The 26631-nt window shown below is 39.1% G+C and overlaps 2 protein-coding genes across 3 annotated transcripts in view; one reads left to right on the top strand and one right to left on the bottom strand.

The window, feature by feature from the left end:
• The window catches only part of atf6b (activating transcription factor 6 beta), a 35128-nt gene extending 25014 nt beyond the window's left edge, over window positions 1-10114 (bottom strand). For both annotated transcript variants that reach the window (XM_061896663.1, XM_061896664.1), the window contains exon 1: window positions 9858-10114. In XM_061896663.1, coding sequence (XP_061752647.1) covers window positions 9858-9930 — 73 coding nt within the window. In that variant the 5' untranslated portion in view covers window positions 9931-10114. The remainder of the gene's footprint in view (window positions 1-9857) is intronic.
• A 5688-nt stretch (window positions 10115-15802) lies between these two features.
• The window catches only part of ints3 (integrator complex subunit 3), a 26767-nt gene continuing 15938 nt past the window's right edge, over window positions 15803-26631 (top strand). Inside the window, exons 1-18 of the mRNA XM_061896662.1 lie at window positions 15803-16185; window positions 17497-17580; window positions 17644-17727; window positions 17798-17911; window positions 18040-18124; window positions 18195-18261; window positions 18329-18470; window positions 18532-18661; window positions 18733-18830; window positions 18902-19093; window positions 19236-19323; window positions 20514-20593; window positions 20697-20788; window positions 23891-23997; window positions 24072-24191; window positions 24253-24382; window positions 25825-25879; window positions 25995-26098. Of these exons, the coding sequence (XP_061752646.1) occupies window positions 16102-16185; window positions 17497-17580; window positions 17644-17727; window positions 17798-17911; window positions 18040-18124; window positions 18195-18261; window positions 18329-18470; window positions 18532-18661; window positions 18733-18830; window positions 18902-19093; window positions 19236-19323; window positions 20514-20593; window positions 20697-20788; window positions 23891-23997; window positions 24072-24191; window positions 24253-24382; window positions 25825-25879; window positions 25995-26098 (1856 nt within the window). The 5' untranslated portion in view covers window positions 15803-16101. The remainder of the gene's footprint in view (window positions 16186-17496; window positions 17581-17643; window positions 17728-17797; window positions 17912-18039; window positions 18125-18194; window positions 18262-18328; window positions 18471-18531; window positions 18662-18732; window positions 18831-18901; window positions 19094-19235; window positions 19324-20513; window positions 20594-20696; window positions 20789-23890; window positions 23998-24071; window positions 24192-24252; window positions 24383-25824; window positions 25880-25994; window positions 26099-26631) is intronic.

Genomic DNA, 26631 nt, shown 5'->3' with positions numbered 1-26631 from the left:
TATTGATCTAAAGAAAGCCTTTGATACCATTAATCGTTCAATTCTACTAGATAACATGGAAAGATATGGAATTAGAGGGCTGACTGGTTAAGAAGTTATTTAACAGGAAGGTACAGTTTGTAAACATGGGTCCATTTTTATCTGATACTCTTGGCATTGCTTGTGGTGTCCCCCAAGGGTCCGTGTTGGGGCCCACACTGTTTAATGTATGTATTATTGATATGTTTAATACATCTAAAGTACTGAAATGTATACTATTTGCAGACGACACAAATATATTCTATAGTAGTATTGAGCTCATAAATAGAGTAAACACAGAACTAAATATAGTAAAAAAAATGGATGGACACAAATAAATTATCTTTGAATATAAATAAAACTAAGATAGTGATGTTTGGAAATCACAACATAACGTCTGAACAGAAAGAAAGTATTGATGGTACCCAAATTAAAATAGTTAATGCGAATACATTTTTGGGAGTAATAATTGATAATAAACTATCATGGAAACCTCATGTCAGACACATTTAAACAAAAATCTCCAAAAGCCTCTTAATTATAAACAAAGCAAAACTATACTTCAATGAAAATGTACTCCGTATTCTATACTGCACCTTGGTACCTTACATACTGTGTTGAATACTTCTTTGTACTCTATACTGCACCTTGGTACCTTACATACTGTGTTGAATACTTCTTTGTACTCTATACTGCACCTTGGTACCTTACATACTGTGTTGAATACTTCTTTGTACTCTATACTGCACCTTGGTACCTTACATACTGTGTTGAATACTTCTTTGTACTCTATACTGCACCTTGGTACTGCCATATACTGTGTTGAATACTTCTTTGTACTCTATACTGCACCTTGGTACCTTACATACTGTGTTGAATACTTCTTTGTACTCTATACTGCACCTTGGTACTGCCATATACTGTGTTGAATACTTTGTACTCTACACTGCACCTTGGTACCTTACATACTGTGTTGAATACTTCTTTGTACTCTATACTGCACCTTGGTACTGCCATATACTGTGTTGAATACTTCTTTGTACTCTATACTGCACCTTGGTACTGCCATATACTGTGTTGAATACTTCTTTGTACTCTATACTGCACCTTGGTACTGCCATATACTGTGTTGAATACTTCTTTGTACTCTATACTGCTCCTTGGTACTGCCATATACTGTGTTGAATACTTCTTTGTACTCTGTACTGCACCTTGGTACTGCCATATACTGTGTTGAATACTTCTTTGTACTCTATACTGCACCTTGGTACTGCCATATACTGTGTTGAATACTTCTTTGTACTCTACACTGCACCTTGGTACTGCCATATACTGTGTTGAATACTTCTTTGTACTCTATACTGCACCTTGGTACCTTACATACTGTGTTGAATACTTCTTTGTACTCTATACTGCACCTTGGTACCTTACATACTGTGTTGAATACTTCTTTGTACTCTATACTGCACCTTGGTACCTTACATACTGTGTTGAATACTTCTTTGTACTCTATACTGCACCTTGGTACTGCCATATACTGTGTTGAATACTTCTTTGTACTCTATACTGCACCTTGGTACCTTACATACTGTGTTGAATACTTCTTTGTACTCTATACTGCACCTTGGTACTGCCATATACTGTGTTGAATACTTCTTTGTACTCTACACTGCACCTTGGTACCTTACATACTGTGTTGAATACTTCTTTGTACTCTACACTGCACCTTGGTACTGCCATATACTGTGTTGAATACTTCTTTGTACTCTATACTGCACCTTGGTACTGCCATATACTGTGTTGAATACTTCTTTGTACTCTATACTGCACCTTGGTACTGCCATATACTGTGTTGAATACTTCTTTGTACTCTATACTGCACCTTGGTACCTTACATACTGTGTTGAATACTTCTTTGTACTCTATACTGCACCTTGGTACTGCCATATACTGTGTTGAATACTTCTTTGTACTCTATACTGCACCTTGGTACCTTACATACTGTGTTGAATACTTCTTTGTACTCTATACTGCACCTTGGTACTGCCATATACTGTGTTGAATACTTCTTTGTACTCTACACTGCACCTTGGTACCTTACATACTGTGTTGAATACTTCTTTGTACTCTATACTGCACCTTGGTACTGCCATATACTGTGTTGAATACTTCTTTGTACTCTACACTGCACCTTGGTACCTTACATACTGTGTTGAATACTTCTTTGTACTCTACACTGCACCTTGGTACTGCCATATACTGTGTTGAATACTTCTTTGTACTCTATACTGCACCTTGGTACTGCCATATACTGTGTTGAATACTTCTTTGTACTCTATACTGCACCTTGGTACCTTACATACTGTGTTGAATACTTCTTTGTACTCTATACTGCACCTTGGTACTGCCATATACTGTGTTGAATACTTCTTTGTACTCTACACTGCACCTTGGTACCTTACATACTGTGTTGAATACTTCTTTGTACTCTATACTGCACCTTGGTACTGCCATATACTGTGTTGAATACTTCTTTGTACTCTACACTGCACCTTGGTACCTTACATACTGTGTTGAATACTTCTTTGTACTCTACACTGCACCTTGGTACTGCCATATACTGTGTTGAATACTTCTTTGTACTCTATACTGCACCTTGGTACTGCCATATACTGTGTTGAATACTTCTTTGTACTCTATACTGCACCTTGGTACTGCCATATACTGTGTTGAATACTTCTTTGTACTCTATACTGCTCCTTGGTACTGCCATATACTGTGTTGAATACTTCTTTGTACTCTGTACTGCACCTTGGTACTGCCATATACTGTGTTGAATACTTCTTTGTACTCTATACTGCACCTTGGTACTGCCATATACTGTGTTGAATACTTCTTTGTACTCTACACTGCACCTTGGTACCTTACATACTGTGTTGAATACTTCTTTGTACTCTATACTGCACCTTGGTACTGCCATATACTGTGTTGAATACTTCTTTGTACTCTATACTGCACCTTGGTACTGCCATATACTGTGTTGAATACTTCTTTGTACTCTATACTGCACCTTGGTACTGCCACATACTGTGTTGAATACTTCTTTGTACTCTGTACTGCACCTTGGTACTGCCATATACTGTGTTGAATACTTCTTTGTACTCTATACTGCACCTTGGTACTGCCATATACTGTGTTGAATACTTCTTTGTACTCTACACTGCACCTTGGTACTGCCATATACTGTGTTGAATACTTCTTTGTACTCTATACTGCACCTTGGTACTGCCATATACTGTGTTGAATACTTCTTTGTACTCTACACTGCACCTTGGTACCTTACATACTGTGTTGAATACTTCTTTGTACTCTACACTGCACCTTGGTACTGCCATATACTGTGTTGAATACTTCTTTTTACTCTACACTGCACCTTGGTACTGCCATATACTGTGTTGAATACTTCTTTGTACTCTATACTGCACCTTGGTACTGCCATATACTGTGTTGAATACTTCTTTGTACTCTGTACTGCACCTTGGTACTGCCATATACTGTGTTGAATACTTCTTTGTACTCTATACTGCACCTTGGTACTGCCATATACTGTGTTGAATACTTCTTTGTACTCTATACTGCACCTTGGTACTGCCATATACTGTGTGGAATACTTCTTTGTACTCTATACTGCACCTTGGTACTGCCATATACTGTGTTGAATACTTCTTTGTACTCTATACTGCACCTTGGTACTGCCATATACTGTGTTGAATACTTCTTTGTACTCTATACTGCACCTTGGTACTGCCATATACTGTGTTGAGTACTTCTTTGTACTCTATACTGCACCTTGGTACTGCCATATACTGTGTTGAATACTTCTTTGTACTCTGTACTGCACCTTGGTACTGCCATATACTGTGTTGAATACTTCTTTGTACTCTTTACTGCACCTTGGTACTGCCATATACTGTGTTGAGTACTTCTTTGTACTCTATACTGCACCTTGGTACTGCCATATACTGTGTTGAATACTTCTTTGTACTCTATACTGCACCTTGGTACTGCCATATACTGTGTTGAATACTTATTTGTACTCTATACTGCACCTTGGTACCTTACATACTGTGTTGAATACTTCTTTGTACTCTATACTGCACCTTGGTACCTTACATACTGTGTTGAATACTTCTTTGTACTCTATACTGCACCTTGGTACCTTACATACTGTGTTGAATACTTCTTTGTACTCTATACTGCACCTTGGTACCTTACATACTGTGTTGAATACTTCTTTGTACTCTACACTGCACCTTGGTACTGCCACACCTTACATAGTGTGTTGAAGTATGGAGAATACTTAGCACACCACAATTCATCCTGTGATTATATTACAGGAAAGAGCAGTGCGGATCATTCACAACGTTGGTTATTTAGAACATACTCATAATCTATTTATGCAATCAAAGTTGCTCAAATGTGATGACCTTGTTAAATACAATCCATTAATAATCTTATATAAAGCATTTAACAAATTAATGCTGCCTAATCTACAACATATTTTTGTAAGACGAGTGCAGGCTCATAACTTGAGAGCCTTTGGATATTTCTCATTGCCGACATCTCAAACCACTCGTAAACGTTTTTGTGTGTCTGTATGCAAAGTAAAACTATGTTTTTGTGTATCTGTATGCGGGGTAAAACTATGTTTTTGTGTGTCTGTATGCGGAGTAAAACTATGTTTTTGTGTGTCTGTATGCGGAGTAAAACTATGTTTTTGTGTGTCTGTATGCGGAGTAAAACTATGTTTTTGTGTGTCTGTATGCGGAGTAAAACTATGTTTTTGTGTGTCTGCATGCGGAGTAAAACTATGTTTTTGTGTGTCTGTATGCGGAGTAAAACTATGTTTTTGTGTGTCTGTGTGCACAGTAAAACTATGTTTTTGTGTGTCTGCATGCGGAGTAAAACTATGTTTTTGTGTGTCTGTATGCGGAGTAAAACTATGTTTTTGTGTGTCTGTATGCGGAGTAAAACTATGTTTTTGTGTGTCTGTATGCACAGTAAAACTATGTTTTTGTGTGTCTGCATGCGGAGTAAAACTATGTTTTTGTGTGTCTGTATGCGGAGTAAAACTATGTTTTTGTGTGTCTGTATGCGGAGTAAAACTATGTTTTTGTGTGTCTGTATGCGGAGTAAAACTATGTTTTTGTGTGTCTGTATGCGGAGTAAAACTATGTTTTTGTGTGTCTGCGTGCACAGTAAAACTATGTTTTGTGTGTCTGCATGCGGAGTAAAACTATGTTTTTGTGTGTCTGTATGCGGAGTAAAACTATGTTTTTGTGTGTCTGTATGCGAAGTACAACTATGTTTTTGTGTGTCTGTATGCGGAGTAAAACTATGTTTTTGTGTGTCTGTATGCGGAGTAAAACTATGTTTTTGTGTGTCTGTATGCGGAGTAAAACTATGTTTTTGTGTGTCTGTATGCGAAGTACAACTATGTTTTTGTGTGTCTGTATGCGGAGTAAAATTATGTTTTTGTGTGTCTGTATGCGGAGTAAAAACTATGTTTTTGTGTGTCTGTATGCGGAGTAAAACTATGTTTTTGTGTGTCTGTATGCGGTGTAAAACTATGTTTTTGTGTGTCTGTATGCGCAGTAAAACTATGTTTTTGTGTGTCTGTATGCGCAGTAAAACTATGTTTTTGTGTGTCTGTATGCGGAGTAAAACTATGTTTTTGTGTGTCTGTATGCGGAGTAAAACTATGTTTTTGTGTGTCTGTATGCGGGGTAAAACTATGTTTTTGTGTGTCTGTATGCGGAGTAAAACTATGTTTTTGTGTGTCTGTATGCGGAGTAAAACTATGTTTTTGTGTGTCTGTATGCGGAGTAAAACTATGTTTTTGTGTGTCTGTATGCGGAGTAAAACTATGTTTTTGTGTGTCTGCATGCGGAGTAAAACTATGTTTTTGTGTGTCTGTATGCGGAGTAAAACTATGTTTTTGTGTGTCTGTATGCGGAGTAAAACTATGTTTTTGTGTGTCTGTATGCACAGTAAAACTATGTTTTTGTGTGTCTGCATGCGGAGTAAAACTATGTTTTTGTGTGTCTGTATGCGGAGTAAAACTATGTTTTTGTGTGTCTGCATGCGGATTAAAACTATGTTTTTGTGTGTCTGTATGCGGAGTAAAACTATGTTTTTGTGTGTCTGTATGCGGAGTAAAACTATGTTTTTGTGTGTCTGTATGCGGAGTAAAACTATGTTTTTGTGTGTCTGTATGCACAGTAAAACTATGTTTTTGTGTGTCTGCATGCGCAGTAAAACTATGTTTTTGTGTGTCTGTATGCGGAGTAAAACTATGTTTTTGTGTGTCTGCATGCGGATTAAAACTATGTTTTTGTGTGTCTGTATGCGGAGTAAAACTATGTTTTTGTGTGTCTGTATGCGCAGTAAAACTATGTTTTTGAGTGTGTGTATGCAAAGTAAAACTATGTTTTTGTGTGTCTGTATGCGGAGTAAAACTATGTTTTTGTGTGTCTGCATGCGGAGTAAAACTATGTTTTTGTGTGTCTGTATGCGGAGTAAAACTATGTTTTTGTGTGTCTGTATGCGGAGTAAAACTATGTTTTTGTGTGTCTGTATGCGGAGTAAAACTATGTTTTTGTGTGTCTGTATGCACAGTAAAACTATGTTTTTGTGTGTCTGCATGCGGAGTAAAACGATGTTTTTGTGTGTCTGTATGCGAAGTACAACTATGTTTTTGTGTGTCTGTATGCGGAGTAAAACTATGTTTTTGTGTGTCTGTATGCGGAGTAAAACTTGTTTTTGTGTGTCTGTATGCGGAGTAAAACTATGTTTTTGTGTGTCTGTATGCGAAGTACAACTATGTTTTTGTGTGTCCGTATGCGGAGTAAAATTATGTTTTTGTGTGTCCGTATGCGGAGTAAAACTATGTTTTTGTGTGTCTGTATGCGGTGTAAAACTATGTTTTTGTGTGTCTGTATGCGCAGTAAAACTATGTTTTTGTGTGTCTGTATGCGGAGTAAAACTATGTTTTTGTGTGTCTGTATGCGAAGTAAAACTATGTTTTTGTGTGTCTGTATGCGGAGTAAAACTATGTTTTTGTGTGTCTGTATGCGGAGTAAAACTATGTTTTTGTGTGTCTGTATGCGCAGTAAAACTATGTTTTTGAGTGTGTGTATGCAAAGTAAAACTATGTTTTTGTGTGTCTGCATGCGGAGTAAAACTATGTTTTTGTGTGTCTGCATGCGGAGTAAAACTATGTTTTTGTGTGTCTGTATGCGGAGTAAAACTATGTTTTTGTGTGTCTGTATGCGGAGTAAAACTATGTTTTTGTGTGTCTGTATGCACAGTAAAACTATGTTTTTGTGTGTCTGCATGCGGAGTAAAACTATGTTTTTGTGTGTCTGTATGCGAAGTACAACTATGTTTTTGTGTGTCTGTATGCGGAGTAAAACTATGTTTTTGTGTGTCTGTATGCGGAGTAAAACTATGTTTTTGTGTGTCTGTATGCGGAGTAAAACTATGTTTTTGTGTGTCTGTATGCGAAGTACAACTATGTTTTTGTGTGTCTGTATGCGGAGTAAAATTATGTTTTTGTGTGTCCGTATGCGGAGTAAAACTATGTTTTTGTGTGTCTGTATGCGGTGTAAAACTATGTTTTTGTGTGTCTGTATGCGCAGTAAAACTATGTTTTTGTGTGTCTGTATGCAAAGTAAAACTATGTTTTTGAGTGTGTGTATGCAAAGTAAAACTATGTTTTTGTGTGTCTGTATGCGGAGTAAAACTATGTTTTTGTGTGTCTGTATGCGGAGTAAAACTATGTTTTTGTGTGTCTGTATGCGCAGTAAAACTATGTTTTTGTGTGTCTGTATGCGGAGTAAAACTATGTTTTTGAGTGTGTGTATGCAAAGTAAAACTATGTTTTTGTGTGTCTGCATGCGGAGTAAAACTATGTTTTTGTGTGTCTGCATGCGGAGTAAAACTATGTTTTTGTGTGTCTGCATGCGGAGTAAAACTATGTTTTTGTGTGTCTGCATGCGGAGTAAAACTATGTTTTTGTGTGTCTGTATGCGGAGTAAAACTATGTTTTTGTGTGTCTGTATGCGAAGTAAAACTATGTTTTTGTGTGTCTGCATGCGGAGTAAAACTATGTTTTTGTGTGTCTGTATGCGGAGTAAAACTATGTTTTTGTGTGTCTGTATGCGAAGTAAAACTATGTTTTTGTGTGTCTGTATGCGGTGTAAAACTATGTTTTTGTGTGTCTGTATGCGCAGTAAAACTATGTTTTTGTGTGTCTGTATGCGGAGTAAAACTATGTTTTTGTGTGTCTGTATGCGCAGTAAAACTATGTTTTTGTGTGTCTGTATGCGGAGTAAAACTATGTTTTTGAGTGTGTGTATGCAAAGTAAAACTATGTTTTTGTGTGTCTGCATGCGGAGTAAAACTATGTTTTTGTGTGTCTGCATGCGGAGTAAAACTATGTTTTTGTGTGTCTGCATGCGGAGTAAAACTATGTTTTTGTGTGTCTGCATGCGGAGTAAAACTATGTTTTTGTGTGTCTGTATGCGGAGTAAAACTATGTTTTTGTGTGTCTGTATGCGAAGTACAACTATGTTTTTGTGTGTCTGTATGCGAAGTACAACTATGTTTTTGTGTGTCTGTATGCGGAGTAAAACTATGTTTTTTGTGTGTCTGTATGCGGAGTAAAACTATGTTTTTGTGTGTCTGTATGCGGAGTAAAACTATGTTTTTGTGTGTCTGTATGCGGAGTAAAACTATGTTTTTGTGTGTCTGTATGCGCAGTAAAACTATGTTTTTGTGTGTCTGTATGCGGAGTAAAACTATGTTTTTGTGTGTCTGCATGCGGAGTAAAACTATGTTTTTGTGTGTCTGTATGCGCAGTAAAACTATGTTTTTGTGTGTCTGTATGCGCAGTAAAACTATGTTTTTGTGTGTCTGTATGCAGAGTAAAACTATGTTTTTGTGTGTCTGTATGCGGAGTAAAACTATGGAACAAACTGGACTTACAACACAAGCTATGCCAAACTATTAATCAATTCAAACTATTATACAAACATTGGGTCTGGTTCAAATATAGAGATGTGGGTCTTTAATTTAATTTGACTTGCTGTTGTACTCTGCCTCAAAGTGTTATCATGTGCTCAATGTTTCCTTACCATTATTGCTAAGTTGTCTGTTACCAGTTGGTATATTCATTATTCCTCTAGTATACATCCTCTAGTATACCTTTAAGTCCTTATATATATATATATATATATATATATATATATATATATATATAATATATATATATATATATATATATATATATAAATATATATATATATATATATATATATATATATATACATACATACATATATATATAAAATGTATTTTTTTTTAGCCGAAGTGTTGTGCTCGTGCGCTATGTTAGCTCGCACCCTGTGCATCTCCCGTCCTTAAAAGCTAGTGACGCCCCTGACTATTGCTAAACCTGTGTCTGACATCCATTCATCCATCCATTTTCTACCGACTCTTACCTAATAGTGCTACTAGTAGTAATTAGTAATACTAGTACCAAAGGTGTGTCTGACAAGTGCTACTAGGACTAGTTAATAGGAACTAGTACCAAAGCTGTGTTGTTTGTGTCCCTAATACAATGGCCACATCCGGGTTGGCACAATGCGGAAAACACAACTGGGCTACCTGTGACGTCACAGCACAGCACGACAAAAGGCCAGAACTCCTACGTCAGATGACGTCAGACTCCATCAACGCCGATAGCATGACGTCATGTTGCAGTAATGTGAACTCACCCCAGTCCTCGCTGGTCAGGAGGTTATCGGCGAAGAAACGCGTGTAGGCGTCCGATACAAGATCCGTACTCATCGTCCCTGGCGGCTTTCGCACTCAGCTAGCATACACGTGAATGAATGTTGCATCTCACTTTAGGAACATCTTACTTTCACTTCCATTTTAGCTCTGATATCGCCGCCTTTTCGCCAGCTGTCGTTAGCTCTTAGCTGCGCGTCAAACAGACGAGGAAATGTCCTATTTTTGTGTAACGCCCACCTGGCAGAAATCAGCCAATGGCGGCTAGAGTAAGAGTGATTGACGGCTTAAGCACCAATGAGAGGGTTTGAACGTAGAGGCGGTGCTTTAAGCTCTGATTGGGAGGTGTGCTCCAATAGAACGCTTGTGTTTTTGATTGACGGGAACAGGCGGCCAATGGTGCTGCTTAATGTCGTGACAATGGCGTTTGCAAGCGAAACGTCCCAAGTGATTGATTTCATTTCTACTTTAAGAGTCATTTCTAGAAATGTTGCCCAAGCACAGCGACATATTTATGCTGGACTACAAACACCAAACACCTTTAATACGTGTGTCGAAGACCAACGTCAACATTTGATGTCTAAACAATGACACATCTCCTGTCAAAATAGGACATTAGTCTCATCGACTCCTTGTTATAACTCTTGAATACCTTGTAAACTTTCAAGTTAAATCAAAACTGTTCTGTAGATTACGGTGACATTTGTCATCATTTCATACAGGAAGTATGAGAATGTGTGAGCTGCTGCCTGCCCCTTTTTTACTCATATAATCTTCTTCTATTGGTCAAGTTATTATGGACACACTCTGATGTCTTATGGGGACGTCACTCAAGGGGGCGTGGCCACGGCCGTCCATTTTCACAGGAAGTTCAATTAACAAGTCCGATACTGACACAAGTCCAAATGTTTGAAACACTAAATGCTGATATCATGTGTGTTTATTGTATCTACTAAGTGCGATACTGACATAAGTCCAAATGTTTGAAACACTAAACACTCATATGTGTGCTGTATCTACTAAGTGCGATACTGACATAGGTCCATCCATCCATCCGTTTTCTACCGCTTATTCGCTTTGGGGTCGCTGGTGCCTATCTCAGCTACCAAATGTTTTAAATACTAAATGCTGATAGCATGTTTTGCTGATGTAAACAAGTCTGATACTGACATTGGTCCAAATGTTTGAAACATTAAATACCAATATCATGTGTGTGCTCTATCTGCAAAGTGCGATACTGGCATAGGTCCAAATGTTTGAAACACTAGATACTGATATCATGTATGTGTGTCGTATCTACTAAGTGCGATACAGACATAGGTCCAAATGTTTGAATCACTAAACACTGATATGTGTGCTGTATCAGCTAAGTGTGATACTGACATAGGTCCAAATGTTTGAAACACTAAATACTGATATCATGTGTGTGTGTTGTATCTACTAAGTGGGATACTGACATAGGTCCAAATGTTTGAAACACTAAATACTGATATCATGTATGTGTTTCATATCTACTAAGTGTGATACTGACTTAGGTCCAAATGTTTGAAACATTAAATACCAATATCATGTGTGTGCTCTATCTGCGAAGTGCGATACTGACATAGGTCCAAATGTTTGAAACACTAAATACTGATATCATGTGTGTGTGTTGTATCTACTAAGTGGGATACTGACATAGGTCCAAATGTTTGAAACACTAAATACTGATATCATGTATGTGTTTCATATCTACTAAGTGCGATACTGACATAGGTCCAAATGTTTGAAACATTAAATACCAATATCATGTGTGTGCTCTATCTGCGAAGTGCGATACTGACATAGGTCCAAATATTTGAAACACTAAATACTGATATCATGTATGTGTGTCATATCTACTAAGTGCGATACTGACATAGGTCCAAATGTTTGAAACATTAAATACTGATATCATGTATGTTTATTGTATCTACTAAGTGCGATACTGACATAAGTCCAAATGTTTGAAACACTAAACACTGATATCATGTATGTTTGTTGTATCTACTAAGTGTGATACTGACATAGGTCCAAATGTTTGAAACATTAAATACCAATATCATGTATGTTTGTTGTATCTACTAAGTGCGATACTGACATAGGTCCAAATGTTTGAAACATTAAATACCAATATCATGTATGTGTGTCGTATCTACTAAGTGCGATACTGACATAGGTCCAAATGTTTGAAACATTAAATACCAATATCATGTGTGTGCTCTAGCTGTGAAGTGCGATACTGACATAGGTCCAAATGTTTGAAACTCTAAATACTGATATCATGTATGTTTGTTGTATCTACTAAGTGCGATACTGACATAAGTCCAAATGTTTGAAACACTAAACACTGATATCATGTATGTGTGTCGTATCTACTAAGTGTGATACTGACATAGGTCCAAATGTTTGAAACATTAAATACCAATAACATGTGTGTGCTCTATCTGCGAAGTGCGATACTGACATAGGTCCATATATTTGAAACACTAAATACTGATATCATGTATGTGTGTCATATCTACTAAGTGCGATACTGACATAGGTCCAAATGTTTGAAACATTAAATACCAATATCATGTGTGTGCTCTAGCTGTGAAGTGCGATACTGACATAGGTCCAAATGTTTGAAACTCTAAATACTGATATCATGTATGTTTGTTGTATCTACTAAGTGCGATACTGACATAAGTCCAAATGTTTGAAACACTAAACACTGATATCATGTATGTGTGTCGTATCTACTAAGTGTGATACTGACATAGGTCCAAATGTTTGAAACATTAAATACCAATAACATGTGTGTGCTCTATCTGCGAAGTGCGATACTGACATAGGTCCAAATATTTGAAACACTAAATACTGATATCCTGTATGTGTGTCATATCTACTAAGTGCGATACTGACATAGGTCCAAATGTTTGAAACATTAAATACTGATATCATGTATGTTTGTTGTATCTACTAAGTGCGATACTGACATAAATCCAAATGTTTGAAACACTAAACACTGATATCATGTATGTTTGTTGTATCTACTAAGTGTGATACTGACATAGGTCCAAATGTTTGAAACATTAAATACTGATATCATGTATGTTTGTTGTATCTACTAAGTGCGATACTGACATAAATCCAAATGTTTGAAACACTAAACACTGATATCATGTATGTTTGTTGTATCTACTAAGTGTGATACTGACATAGGTCCAAATGTTTGAAACATTAAATACCAATATCATGTATGTTTGTTGTATCTACTAAGTGCGATACTGACATAGGTCCAAATGTTTGAAACATTAAATACCAATATCATGTATGTGTGTCGTATCTACTAAGTGCGATACTGACATAGGTCCAAATGTTTGAAACATTAAATACCAATATCATGTGTGTGCTCTAGCTGTGAAGTGCGATACTGACATAGGTCCAAATGTTTGAAACTCTAAATACTGATATCATGTATGTGTGTCAGATCTACTAAGTGCGATACTGACATAGGTCCAAATGTTTGAAACATTAAATACTGATATCATGTATGTTTGTTGTATCTACTAAGTGCGATACTGACATAAGTCCAAATGTTTGAAACACTAAACACTGATATCATGTATGTTTGTTGTATCTACTAAGTGCGATACTGACATAGGTCCAAATGTTTGAAACATTAAATACCAATATCATGTATGTGTGTCGTATCTACTAAGTGCGATACTGACATAGGTCCAAATATTTGAAACATTAAATACCAATATCATGTGTGTGCTCTAGCTGTGAAGTGCGATACTGACATAGGTCCAAATGTTTGAAACTCTAAATACTGATATCATGTATGTTTGTTGTATCTACTAAGTGCGATACTGACATACGTCCAAATGTTTGAAACACTAAACACTGATATGTGTGCTGTATCTACTAAGTGCGATACTGACATAGGTCCAAATGTCAAGTATCGCTGCTGACGACATAGAGGGCGGGGCCGTGTACGCCACAGCAGTTGAAAGGTGGGAGGAGCCAATCAGAGCAGGAAGTCAGCCTTGTGGGCATGGCCTCCAGGGGTGTGGGTGTGGTCCTTGATGTGGGCGTCCAGCTTCTCCTGGTCGCGCTTGCCACAGGCGGCACAGGCATGTGGCTTTTGAGGTCCATCTTCTGCACAAAGCCCTCAGCGCACAGGTGGCACGGGTGCGCCTTGTCCCTGAACACACCACTCATTAATATCACATTCATATTGTCAACGTCTGACACATCTTGTCTGATTGTCCCTGAACACACCACTCATTAATATCACATTCATATTGTCAACGTCTGACACATCTTGTCTGATTGTCCCTGAACACACCACACATTAATATCACATTCATATTGTCAACGTCTGACACATCTTGTCTGATTGTCCCTGAACACACCGCTCATTAAAAACACAATCATATTGTCAATGTCTGAAACATTGTCTTATTGTCCCTGAACACACCGCTCATTAATAACACAATCATATTGTCAACGTCTGACACATTGTCTGATTGTCCCTGAACACACCGCTCACTAATAACACATTTATATGTCAAAATGAATAAATGATGCATGCATAAATGACTATGAATTGATGAAGGTGGACCCCAACTTAAACAAGTTGAAAAACTTATTGGGTTGTTATCATTTACTGGTCAATTGTACGGAATATGTACCATTTAGTGGTCAATTGTACGGAATATGTACCATTTACTGGTCAATTGTACGGAATATGTCACTGTGCAATCTACTAATACAAGTTTCAATCAATCAATCAATCAATCAACCAATCAATGAAAGCTATCTGGCTGGCAAATGACACTTCGTCGTTTCCTTTTCTTCTTCTTTATTTTTACGGGTGTGTTGCAAGCAATGTTCAGGTGAATGCTGCCCCCTGCTGTAGCTCCAGCTGACATTACATGTATAGACATGTTAAAGGCCATTATTTCCTTCATTTCACGGCTGTATCTTCAAGTCTAGCATGCTCTTATAGCAACAGTATGCGTTCATATTAAGTACATATAAGTTTATATGAATTACATGTGAGTTTATATGAATTACATGCAAGTTTATATGAATTACATGTAAGTTTATATGAATTACATGTAAGTTTATATGAATTACATGCAAGTTTATATGAATTACATGTAAGTTTATATGAATTACATGTAAGTTTATATGAATTACATGCAAGTTTATATGAATTACATGTAAGTTTATATGAATTACATGCAAGTTTATATGAATTACATGTAAGTTTATATGAATTACATGTAAGTTTATATGAATTACATGCAAGTTTATATGAATTACATGCAAGTTTATATGAATTACATGCAAGTTTATATGAATTACATGTAAGTTTATATGAATTACAAACATGCACACTGCAGTGTTACGTCACGACACCTAGCGGCGGCAGTCGGTATTACAACAACAGAATATGAGCCTCCACATTCTTCTCCTCTAACATCTTCTGACCAAAACACTTTCAATGTTGTGTAAAGTCTATTTTCAAAGAACCAGTCACTTATTTTCCATCACCTCAACTCCGATTTGTTTAGTTTGACATTTACAATACCCAAATAGAGCATTATTACACAGTCATGTCTCTTAGTTAGGGTACATATCATTTACAATATAGATATATATTTGTATTACATTTGTATAGAAACCTTCTAAAATGACATTTTAATGATCAACCATGATTTCCATGGTAAAACGCCATCTAATGTGCCTAAAACTTGTACAAAAATAAAGTCAACAATATTAGTTTATACTGGAACGCTGTTTGGCCCTGATTGGCTGCAGCGCGCAAAAAGTCTTTCTTCCCATTGGTCAAGATTCCCGTCAGTCACACATGTGCGGGCAGTGATTGGTCGGATGACCGGAAGTGATGTCCGTCGTCTTCCTGAAGTCGAACAGTAGAACCGAGCGGGACGGAGAGCGAAGCCGTTCGGATGCAACTTTGGCAAACAAGTATCAACTTTGGCAAACAAGTATCAACTTTGGCAAACAAGACGATTCTGGATGCCAGTTTGACAAGCAAGAGGATCCTGGATGCAAGTTTGACAGACAAGACAAGCACAAGTCTTTGGCTTCACCTGACACCGGAAGTCCCGCCTGGTCTTCCGACAAAAGGCGCCTTTTCCTGGCTTTTGTGAGCGCGCACTTCCAGCGGCTTCAGCTCGGCGGCCGCAGATGGAAGCTGCCCCGGCCAAGGCGAAGCTGCTGGGCCGCCTGCTGGTGTCCAACCAACTGGACGCCAAGGACGAGCTGGAGGAGGTAGGACGAGCCGGAAGTCACCGCGAGCTAACATGCTAGTTAGCATGCTAGCAAGCTAGCCCGCTCGTAAATAAACGCCTAGCCTAGCATGCTAATGGACGTCAACATATTGTGGACATTCTCAATCACTCGGCTCAAAGCTTTCACTTTTCCTCCGAAAGTATTCTTCACTTGTTATTTTGAAGAGTGGAGTGTCCTCATTAAAGGCCTACTGAAATGAGATGTTCTTATTTAAACGGGGATTGCAGGTCCATTCTATGTGTCATACTTCATCATTTCCCGATATTGACATATTTTTGCTGAAAGGATTTAGTAGAGAACAAAGTTCACAACTTTTGGTGCTGATAAAAAAGCCTTGCCTGTACTGGAAGTAGCAGACGATGTGCGCGTGACGTCACGGGTTGTGGAGCTCCTCACATCTGAACATTGTTTACAATCATGGCCACCAGCAGCAAGAGCGACTCAGATGTTATTAGACACATTTACTAGGATAATTCTGGAAAATCCCTTATCTGCTTATTGTGTTACTAGTGTTGTAGTGAGATTATACTGTCGGATCTGAAAGTCAGCGGGGTGTGGCCACGGTTGAGGTGATCGCCCAGTGTCTCTGAAGGAAGCTTCCTCTTTGACAGGTGCACGATGAACGACGCAAGCTCCGCTCATGTTTATGGTAGGAGCCGACTTAGTACCACAATTTTCTCACCGAAACCTGCCGGTTGACATGTAGTAGAGAACCATGTTCGCTTGACCGCTCTGTTTCATAGTAAAGCTTCACCTTCGGGAATGTAAAAAAAGAAACACCGGCTGTGTTTGTGTGGCTAAAGGCAGCTGCAATCCACCGCTTCCCACCTACAGCTTTCTTCTTTGACATCTCCATTATTCATTGAACAAATTTCAAAAGATTCAGCAACACAGATGTCCAGAATACTGGGTAATTATGCGATTAAAGCAGACGACTTATAGCTGGGATCGGGCTGGAACAAAATCTCCGCTACAATCCCTGACGTCTCGGGCACGCGTCATCATATCGCGACGTTTTCAACAGGATACTTTGCGCGAAATTAAAAATTGCAATTTAGTAAACTGAAAAAGGCCGTATTGGCAAGTGTTGCAATGTTAATATTTCATCATTGATATATAAACTATCAGACTGCGTGGTCGCTAGTAGTGGCTTTCGGTAGGCCTTTAATGCCACATTACTACAACTACTTCTACTGATCCATCCATCCATTTTTATTTTTTTGTACCGCTTGTCCCTTTTGGGCAAAAAGCTTTATCCAACAAGACCTAAACCGAACTGTGTGTTTGTAGAAACTGGAGCGTTGTGTAGGAGCGGTCCATGCCTTGTCTAATGGACTGTCTGAGAGGGAGGCCAACGATGCTCTCACCGCCAACGTAAGTCATGTCACACACACACTTGGAGAAGGACTGTAGTGATGCTGTCACCATGGTCACCAGGTGTGCAAAGGCCCTCAGCAACATGATGAGGTGTGTCTGGGTCTCTTCGCTCTGCTCCTCACGGAACCCACTCAGGCCCAGAGGGTAAGACCCTTCACCCTGTTTGCCATCGCTGTGGCAACAATGGCGTGTGTGTGTGTGTGTGTGTGTGTAGTGTTACAGGGACCTGACGCTGATGAACAGGGACGGAATGAGCGTGATCCTGGTGAAGATCAACCAGATCTTGATGGAGAAGTTCCTTAAGCTGCAGGATGTTCCCAGAAAGCAGGTGAACACACCTGCAGAGTGGTCTTTCAACTGTGTACTTACATATAGTGTTCTTACAAAAACTGTACATACATTTGGTTTACATACTTGGCATGCACTTACATAAAGTGTACTTGTGTGTGTGCACAGCTGGTGTGGCTGGTCAGAGAGCTGGTAAAGAGCAGTGTGATTGGAGCTGATGGTGTCGTCATGACGCTACTCAAACAGATTGCAGGTCAGACACATACACACACCTTGAAGTGTACACTGTGACAATGTGTGTGTGTGTGCGTGTGCGTGCGCAGGAGGAGACGTGTCCACAAAGAATCTTTGGTTGGCGGAAAGTGTCCTTGACATCCTGCAGGAGCAAAAGTATGACACCACACTTTTAAATGGCAGTGTATGTACCAACTATGTGTGTGTGTGTGTGTGTGTGCAGGGAGTGGGTGGTGAAGAGCGGGATGCTGATCGCCATGTCGGTGTACACGTACCTGCGTCTGATCGTGGACCACGGCACTGCCAATCTGCTGCCTCTGCGCCAGAAGGAAGTGGACTTCTGCATCAGCATGCTGAGGGACAAGGTATGGAGGCGAGGAGGCAAGGAGGCAGCATGGCAGCTGGTGGTCTTGTGTGCCCCTGCAGTTCTTGGAGTGCGTGATCATCGGCCGAGATCTGGTGCGCCTGCTCCAGAACGTGGCTCGCATCACCGAGATGGACCTCCTGTGGAGAGACCTGCTCCACAACCCTCAAGCCCTCAGTCCTCAGTTCACTGGTGAGCAGCTGCCCCTCCACGCTGGTCTCCATGACAACACCTGTGTGTGTGCGTGTGTGTTTGTGTGTCAGGCATCCTCCAGTTGCTCACGGCTCGGACTTCCAGAAAGTTCCTGGCGTGCCGCCTGACCCCCGACATGGAGACCAAGCTGCTCTTCATGACGTCTAGGGTGCGAGTGTATATGAACGTCTTTACGCCACACCTGTCTTTTCCTGTTCTCACCTGCTCTCCTGCCTGCAGGTGCGCTTCGGCCAGCAGAAGCGCTACCAGGACTGGTTCCAGAGACAGTACCTGTCCACGGTGGAGAGCCAGTCCCTGCGCTGCGATCTGATCCGCTACATCTGTGGTGTGGTCCACCCCTCCAACGAGGTCCTCAGTTCTGACATCCTGCCACGCTGGGCCATCATTGGCTGGCTGCTCACCACCTGCACTGTAAGCATCGCCTCCAGCCGCTCTCACATCATCGCCTTTCAACTTTCTACAACATACGTGTGTGTGTGTGTGTGTGTGTGTGTGTGTGTGTGTGTGTGTGTGTGTGTGTGTGTGTGTGTGTGTGTGTGTGTGTGTGCCACAGTCCAACGTGGCCGCCTCCAATGCCAAGTTGGCACTTTTCTACGATTGGCTCTTCTTCAACCCTGACAAAGACAGCATCATGAACATAGGTGACACACACACACACAGCATCATGAACATAGGTGACACACCCACACACAGCATCATGAACATAGGTGACACACACACACACACAGCATCATGAACATAGGTGACACACACACACACAGCATCATGAACATAGGTGACACACCCACACACAGCATCATGAACATAGGTGACACACACACACACACAGCATCGTGAACGTAGGTGACACCCACACACACAGCATCATGAACGTAGGTGACACACACAGCATCATGAACATAGGTGACACCCACACACAGCATCATGGACATAGGTGACACCCACACACAGCATCATGAACATAGGTGACACACACACACAGCATCGTGAACATAGATGACACACACACACACACAGCATCATGAACATAGGTGACACACACACACACAGCATCATGAACATAGGTGACACACCCACACACAGCATCATGAACATAGGTGACACACACACACAGCATCATGGACATAGGTGACACCCACACACAGCATCATGAACATAGGTGACACACACACACAGCATCATGAACATAGATGACACACACACACACACAGCATCATGAACATAGGTGACACACACACACACAGCATCATGAACATAGGTGACACACACACACAGCATCATGAACATAGATGACACACACACAGCATCATGAACATAGATGACACACACACACACACAGCATCATGAACATAGGTGATACACACACACACACAGCATCATGAACATAAGTGACACACACACACAGCATCATGAACATAGGTGACACACACACACAGCATCATGAACATAGGTGACACACACACACAGCATCATGAACATAGGTGACACACACACAGCATCATGAACATAGATGACACACACACACAGCATCATGAACATAGGTGACACACACACACAGCATCATGAACATAGATGACACACACACAGCATCATGAACATAGATGACACACACACACACATACACACACAGCATCATGAACATAGGTGACACACACACACACAGCATCATGAACATAGGTGACACACACACATAGCATCATGAACATAGATGACACACACACACACAGCATCATTAACATAGGTGACACACACACACAGCGTCATGAACATAGGTGACACACACACATGCAGACAGAGAAGTGTGTGTTGTAATCCAGGCTATGTGATGCAGAGCCGGCCATCTTGGTGATGCATCATTCCATGAAGCCACACCCTGCCATCACCGCCACACTGCTGGATTTCATGTGTCGGGTGAGACTCCTCCCCTTGTCCTTGGTCATGTGACCTGTTGGCCCAATAGGAAGCATGTCCCTGTCTCTTCAGATCAATAGGAAGCATGTCCCTGTCTCCTCAGATCATTCCTCATTTCTTTCCTCCGTTGGAGGTTCAAGTTCGTCAGGGTGTCTTCAACTCTCTCACCTTCATCATGGAGAAGAGAGTGCTGGCGTAAGACACACACACACACACACACACACACACACACACACAGAGGTTGTACGGTGTACCACTACTAATAAAAAGCAACACTTCATCCAAGCTTGAGAGGTGTTGCAAAAAGGAAAGAGAGAAGTGTGCCAAGTTGGTGGCATCATGTTCAAAAAGACTTGAGGTCTATTGATATTGATGTACAAAGCTTGGTAAATAAAAAAGACAATATAACAAATGCTTTTCAACTTATATTCAATTGAATAGTGAAGTGAATTATATTTATATAGCGCTTTTCTCGAGTGACTCAAAGCTCTTCACATAGTGAAAGCCAATATCTAAGTTACATTTAAAGCAGTGTGGGTGGCACTGGGAGCAGGTGGGTCAAGTGTCTTGTCCAAGGATACAACGGCAGTGACTAGGATGGCTGAAGAGGGAATCGAACCTGGAACCCTCAAGTTGCTGGCACGGCCACTCTACCAACCCAGCTATGCCGCCCCATAATAGACTGCAGAGACAAGATATTTACTTTTCACACTGACCAACTTACAATGTAATGGCAGCAACACATGGCAAAAAAGACATTTTTACCAGTGTGTTACATGGCCTTTCCTTTTAACAACACTCAGTAAACTGAGGAGACATTTTTGAAGTGGAATCCTTTCCCATTCTTGCTTGATGTACAGCTTAAGTTGTTCAACAGTCTCCTGACTCATATTTTAGCCTTCATATTTTAAATGTCTGGACTACAGGCAGGCCAGTCTAGTACCTGCACGCTTACTATGCAGCCACAGTTGTAACACCTGTCTTGGCATTGTCTTGCCGAAATAAGCAGGGGCGTCCATGATAACAACATATATTGCTCCAAAAGCTGTATGTACTTTTCAGCATTTGGATGGAAGGTGTGTAATATGATTTCTCCACATTCTCTGAACCTCTTGATGATATTACAGAGCGTAGATGGTGAGATCCCTAAATTCCTTGCAATAGCTGCTTGAGAAATGTGCTTCTTAAACAATTTGCTCAGGCATTTGTTGATAAAGTGGTGACCCTCGCCCCGTCCTTCTTTGTGAATGAGTGAGCATTTCATGGAAGCTGCTTTTATAGACAATCATGGCACCCACCTGTTCCAAATCAGCCTGTTCACCTGTGGCATGTTCCATATAAGTCTTTGATGAGCATTCCTCAAATTTCTCACTCTTCTTTGCCACTTGTCCCAGCTTTTTTGAAACATGTTGCAGGCATCAAATTCCAACAAGTAGCAAAGTTAGTCAGTGTGAACAGTAGATAACTTGTCTTTGCAGTCTAGACAATTGAATATAAGATGCAAAACATTTGTTGTATTCTCTTTTTATTTACCATTTACACAAGCTTTCTGCTGTTGTAACCACAGTATACTTACATATAGTGTACATATGATACACACAGTATACTTACATATAGTGTACATACGATACACACAGTATACTTACATATAGTGTACATATGATACACACAGTATACTTACATATAGTGTACATATGATACACACAGTATACTTACATATAGTGTACATACGATACACACAGTATACTTACATATAGTGTACATATGATACACACAGTATACTTACATATAGTGTACATATGATACACACAGTATACTTACATATAGTGTACATATGATACACACAGTATACTTACATATAGTGTACATATGATACACACAGTATACTTACATATAGTGTACATACGATACACACAGTATACTTACATATAGTGTACATACGATACACACAGTATACTTACATATAGTGTACATACGATACACACAGTATACTTACATGTAGTGTACATACGATACACACAGTATACTTACATGTAGTGTACATATGATACACACAGTATACTTACATGTAGTGTACTAATGATACACACAGTATACTTACATATAGTGTACATATGATACACACAGTATACTTACATATAGTGTACATATGATACACAGTATACTTACATCTAGTGTACATATGATACACACAGTATACTTACATATAGTGTACATATGATACACACAGTATACTTACATATAGTGTACATATGATACACACAGTATACTTACATATAGTGTACATATGATACACACAGTATACTTACATATAGTGTACATATGATACACACAGTATACTTACATATAGTGTACATATGATACACACAGTATACTTACATATAGTGTACATATGATACACACAGTATACTTACATATAGTGTACATACGATACACACAGTATACTTACATATAGTGTACATATGATACACACAGTATACTTACATATAGTGTACATACGATACACACAGTATACTTACATATAGTGTACATACGATACACACAGTATACTTACATATAGTGTACATACGATACACACAGTATACTTACATATAGTGTACATACGATACACACAGTATACTTACATATAGTGTACATACGATACACACAGTATACTTACATATAGTGTACATACGATACACACAGTATACTTACATATAGTGTACATACGATACACACAGTATACTAACATATAGTGTACATACGATACACACAGTATACTTACATATAGTGTACATACGATACACACAGTATACTTACATATAGTGTACATACGATACACACAGTATACTTACATATAGTGTACATACGATACACACAGTATACTTACATATAGTGTACATACGATACACACAGTATACTTACATATAGTGTACATACGATACACACAGTATACTTACATATAGTGTACATACGATACACACAGTATACTTACATATAGTGTACATACGATACACACAGTATACTTACATATAGTGTACATACGATACACACAGTATACTTACATATAGTGTACATACGATACACACAGTATACTTACATATAGTGTACATACGATACACACAGTATACTTACATATAGTGTACATATGATACACACAGTATACTTACATATAGTGTACATATGATACACACAGTATACTTACATCTAGTGTACATATGATTGACACACTGTAATCACAGAAATTCTACTTATATTTAGTGTACTTACATATGATGTCCATTGACACACGAGTTTAAAATGATTGTTGTCTACTAGTCACTTGGCGCCATTGTTTGACAATCCAAAGTTGGACAGAGAACTACGGTCCATGCTCAGAGAACGGTTCCCTGAGTTCTGCAGCGCTCCCTCACCACCTATGGAAGGTACGCGCGCACACACACACACACACACACACACACACTTGGGTGTTGTGTAAAGGTCACATGTGTGTATGCAGTCAAAATGGATGATATGACGTCCATGGAGATGGACAACCACATGATGGACAAAGAGGAGGGTTGCTATGACAACGCAGAAGCGGCATTCAGTGATGATGAGGAGGAGGTCAACAACAAAGGTGTACATCTTCATCTTCATTTTCATCATCATAAGACTAATTCTCGTGTGTGTGTGTGCAGGAAAGAAGCGCGAGTTCAGGTTCCATCCAATCAAAGAGGTAGTGAAGGAGGAGCCTGCTGACATCACACCCTGGCTTGACCAATTAGAAGACAGCATGAAGGACAAGGTCGTCCAGCTGCAGAAGTCAAGGTGAGAGTGGACGTGTGTAATGCAGTGGGAGCTCCATTCCCCAAGCTTGGTGAACAGGTTGTAGTTGGTCATGTGAGTTGAGAAGAGGAGTCAGGCCAAGATGTGTAGCACACTGTCTGAGTACGCAGGGGGCCTAGATCTTCCTGCTACATGTGCACTAGCACATTCAATATTGTGCTTCATATCACTTTTGACTCCAAGTGTTTTCCTGCAAATAAACATTTCCCAACTACACTTCCTGTGGCTGCAAAGCAGAAGGTCTTGTGTTCGAATCCCAGTCGCAGTAGAAACTTTGGTATGGTTATTAAACTTCTGCTTCAATGATGTTAAACTTCTTTAATTCGCTAAAGTTCAACAAGTTAATAAAAAAAGTGGAGGGTTATAAAATCATGTTGGATAAGATAACAGACAATAGTGATTTATATATATATATATATATATATATATATATATATATATATATAATATGTGAATGTATGTCTATATGTGTGTATGTATGTATATATATTTATATATATGTGTGTGTTTGTGTCTGTGTGTGTAATTGTTGACTTGGTGTTTTACTATTGATTTACAAGCCCCAAAAGCAGTGAAGTAGTCAGCTTGTGTAAATAGTAAATAAAAAGAGGATACAACAAACCCTTTTCAACTTGTATTCAATTGACTATACAGCAAAGACAAGATATTTAATGTTCACACTGACAAACTTTGTTTTTTTTGTGCAAATAATCATGAACTTAGAATGTAATGGCAGCAACATGTTTCAAAAAAGGCATTTTTACATGGCCTTTCCTTTTAACAACACTCAGTAAACTGAGGAGACACATTTTTGAAGTGGAATTCTTTCCCATTCTTGCTTGATGTACAGCTTAAGTTGTTCAACAGTCTCCTGCCACATATTTTAGCCTTCATATTTTAAATGTCTGGACTACAGGCATGCCAGTCTAGTACCTGCACGCTTACTATGCAGCCACAGTTGTAACACCTGGCTTGGCATTGTGTTCCAAAACAAAGTTTGTCAGTGTGAACAGTAAATATCTTGTCTTTGCAGTCTATTCAATTGAATATCAGTTGAAAAGGGTTTGTTGTATCCTCTTTTTATTTATTATTTACACAACCTGACTACTTCACTGCTTGTGGGGCTTGTAGTTCATACAACAGGTGATATATAAGTGTATTATTGATATATAAGTGTATTATTGATATACAAATGTATTATTGATATATAAGTGTATTATTGATATACAAATGTATTATTGATATATAAGTGTATTATTGATATATAAGTGTATTATTGATATATAAGTGTATTATTGACATGGATATATAAGTCAGTGTTGACTCAGGGTTCACACGTGTCTAAAAGGTGGTAAATGTAAAGTAGAAGGGTTGGCAAATGGAGGTTGAGTCATATTTGATGATGATGATGATGATGTGTTCAGTGACACAGAGACGCAGTGTGAAGTCATGCAGGACATCGTGGATCTCATCCTGGAGGTCTGTCTTACACACATCACTCACATGACACACTCATGTCCTGCACCTGCACACTTTCATTCACTTCATACTACACGTTTGTGTGTGTGTGCGTGTGTGTGTGTCTGTTTTCCAGGACGACTTTGACACAGAGCAGATGTCTGCTTTAGCTTCATGTCTTGCCGAAGTGTTTAAAGAACATTTCAGAGGAGACGTTCTCCCAGAAGACATCACAGACGAGTAAGACACATGCACACAGTGGGCCTGATGTACTAAATGTACTAGAACACCTGCACACTAGACAGTACACAATACATGTACAAACCCCGTTTCCATATGAGTTGGGAAATTGTGTTAGATGTAAATATAAACAGAATACAATGATTTGCAAATCCTTTTCAAGCCATATTCAGTTGAATATGCTACAAAGACAACATATTTGATGTTCAAACTCATAAACATTTTTTTTTTTTTTTTTTTGCAAATAATCATTAACTAGAAATTGATGCCAGCAACACGTGACAAAGAAGTTGGGAAAGTTGGCAATGAATACTGATAAAGTAGAGGAATGCTCATCAAACATTTATTTGGAACATCCCACAGGTGTGCAGGCTAATTGGGAACAGGTGTGTGCCATGATTGGCTGTAAAAAAAGCTTCCCAAAAAATGCTCGGTCTTTCACAAGAAAGGATGGGGCGAGGTACACCCCTTTGTCCACAACTGTGTGAGCAAATAGTCAAACAGTTTAAGAACAACCTTTCTCAAAGTGCGAT

This window comes from Nerophis ophidion, linkage group LG04 (assembly GCF_033978795.1).
Source record: "Nerophis ophidion isolate RoL-2023_Sa linkage group LG04, RoL_Noph_v1.0, whole genome shotgun sequence".
NCBI lineage: Eukaryota > Metazoa > Chordata > Actinopteri > Syngnathiformes > Syngnathidae > Nerophis > Nerophis ophidion.
This window is presented reverse-complemented; position numbering and strand designations above follow the sequence as displayed.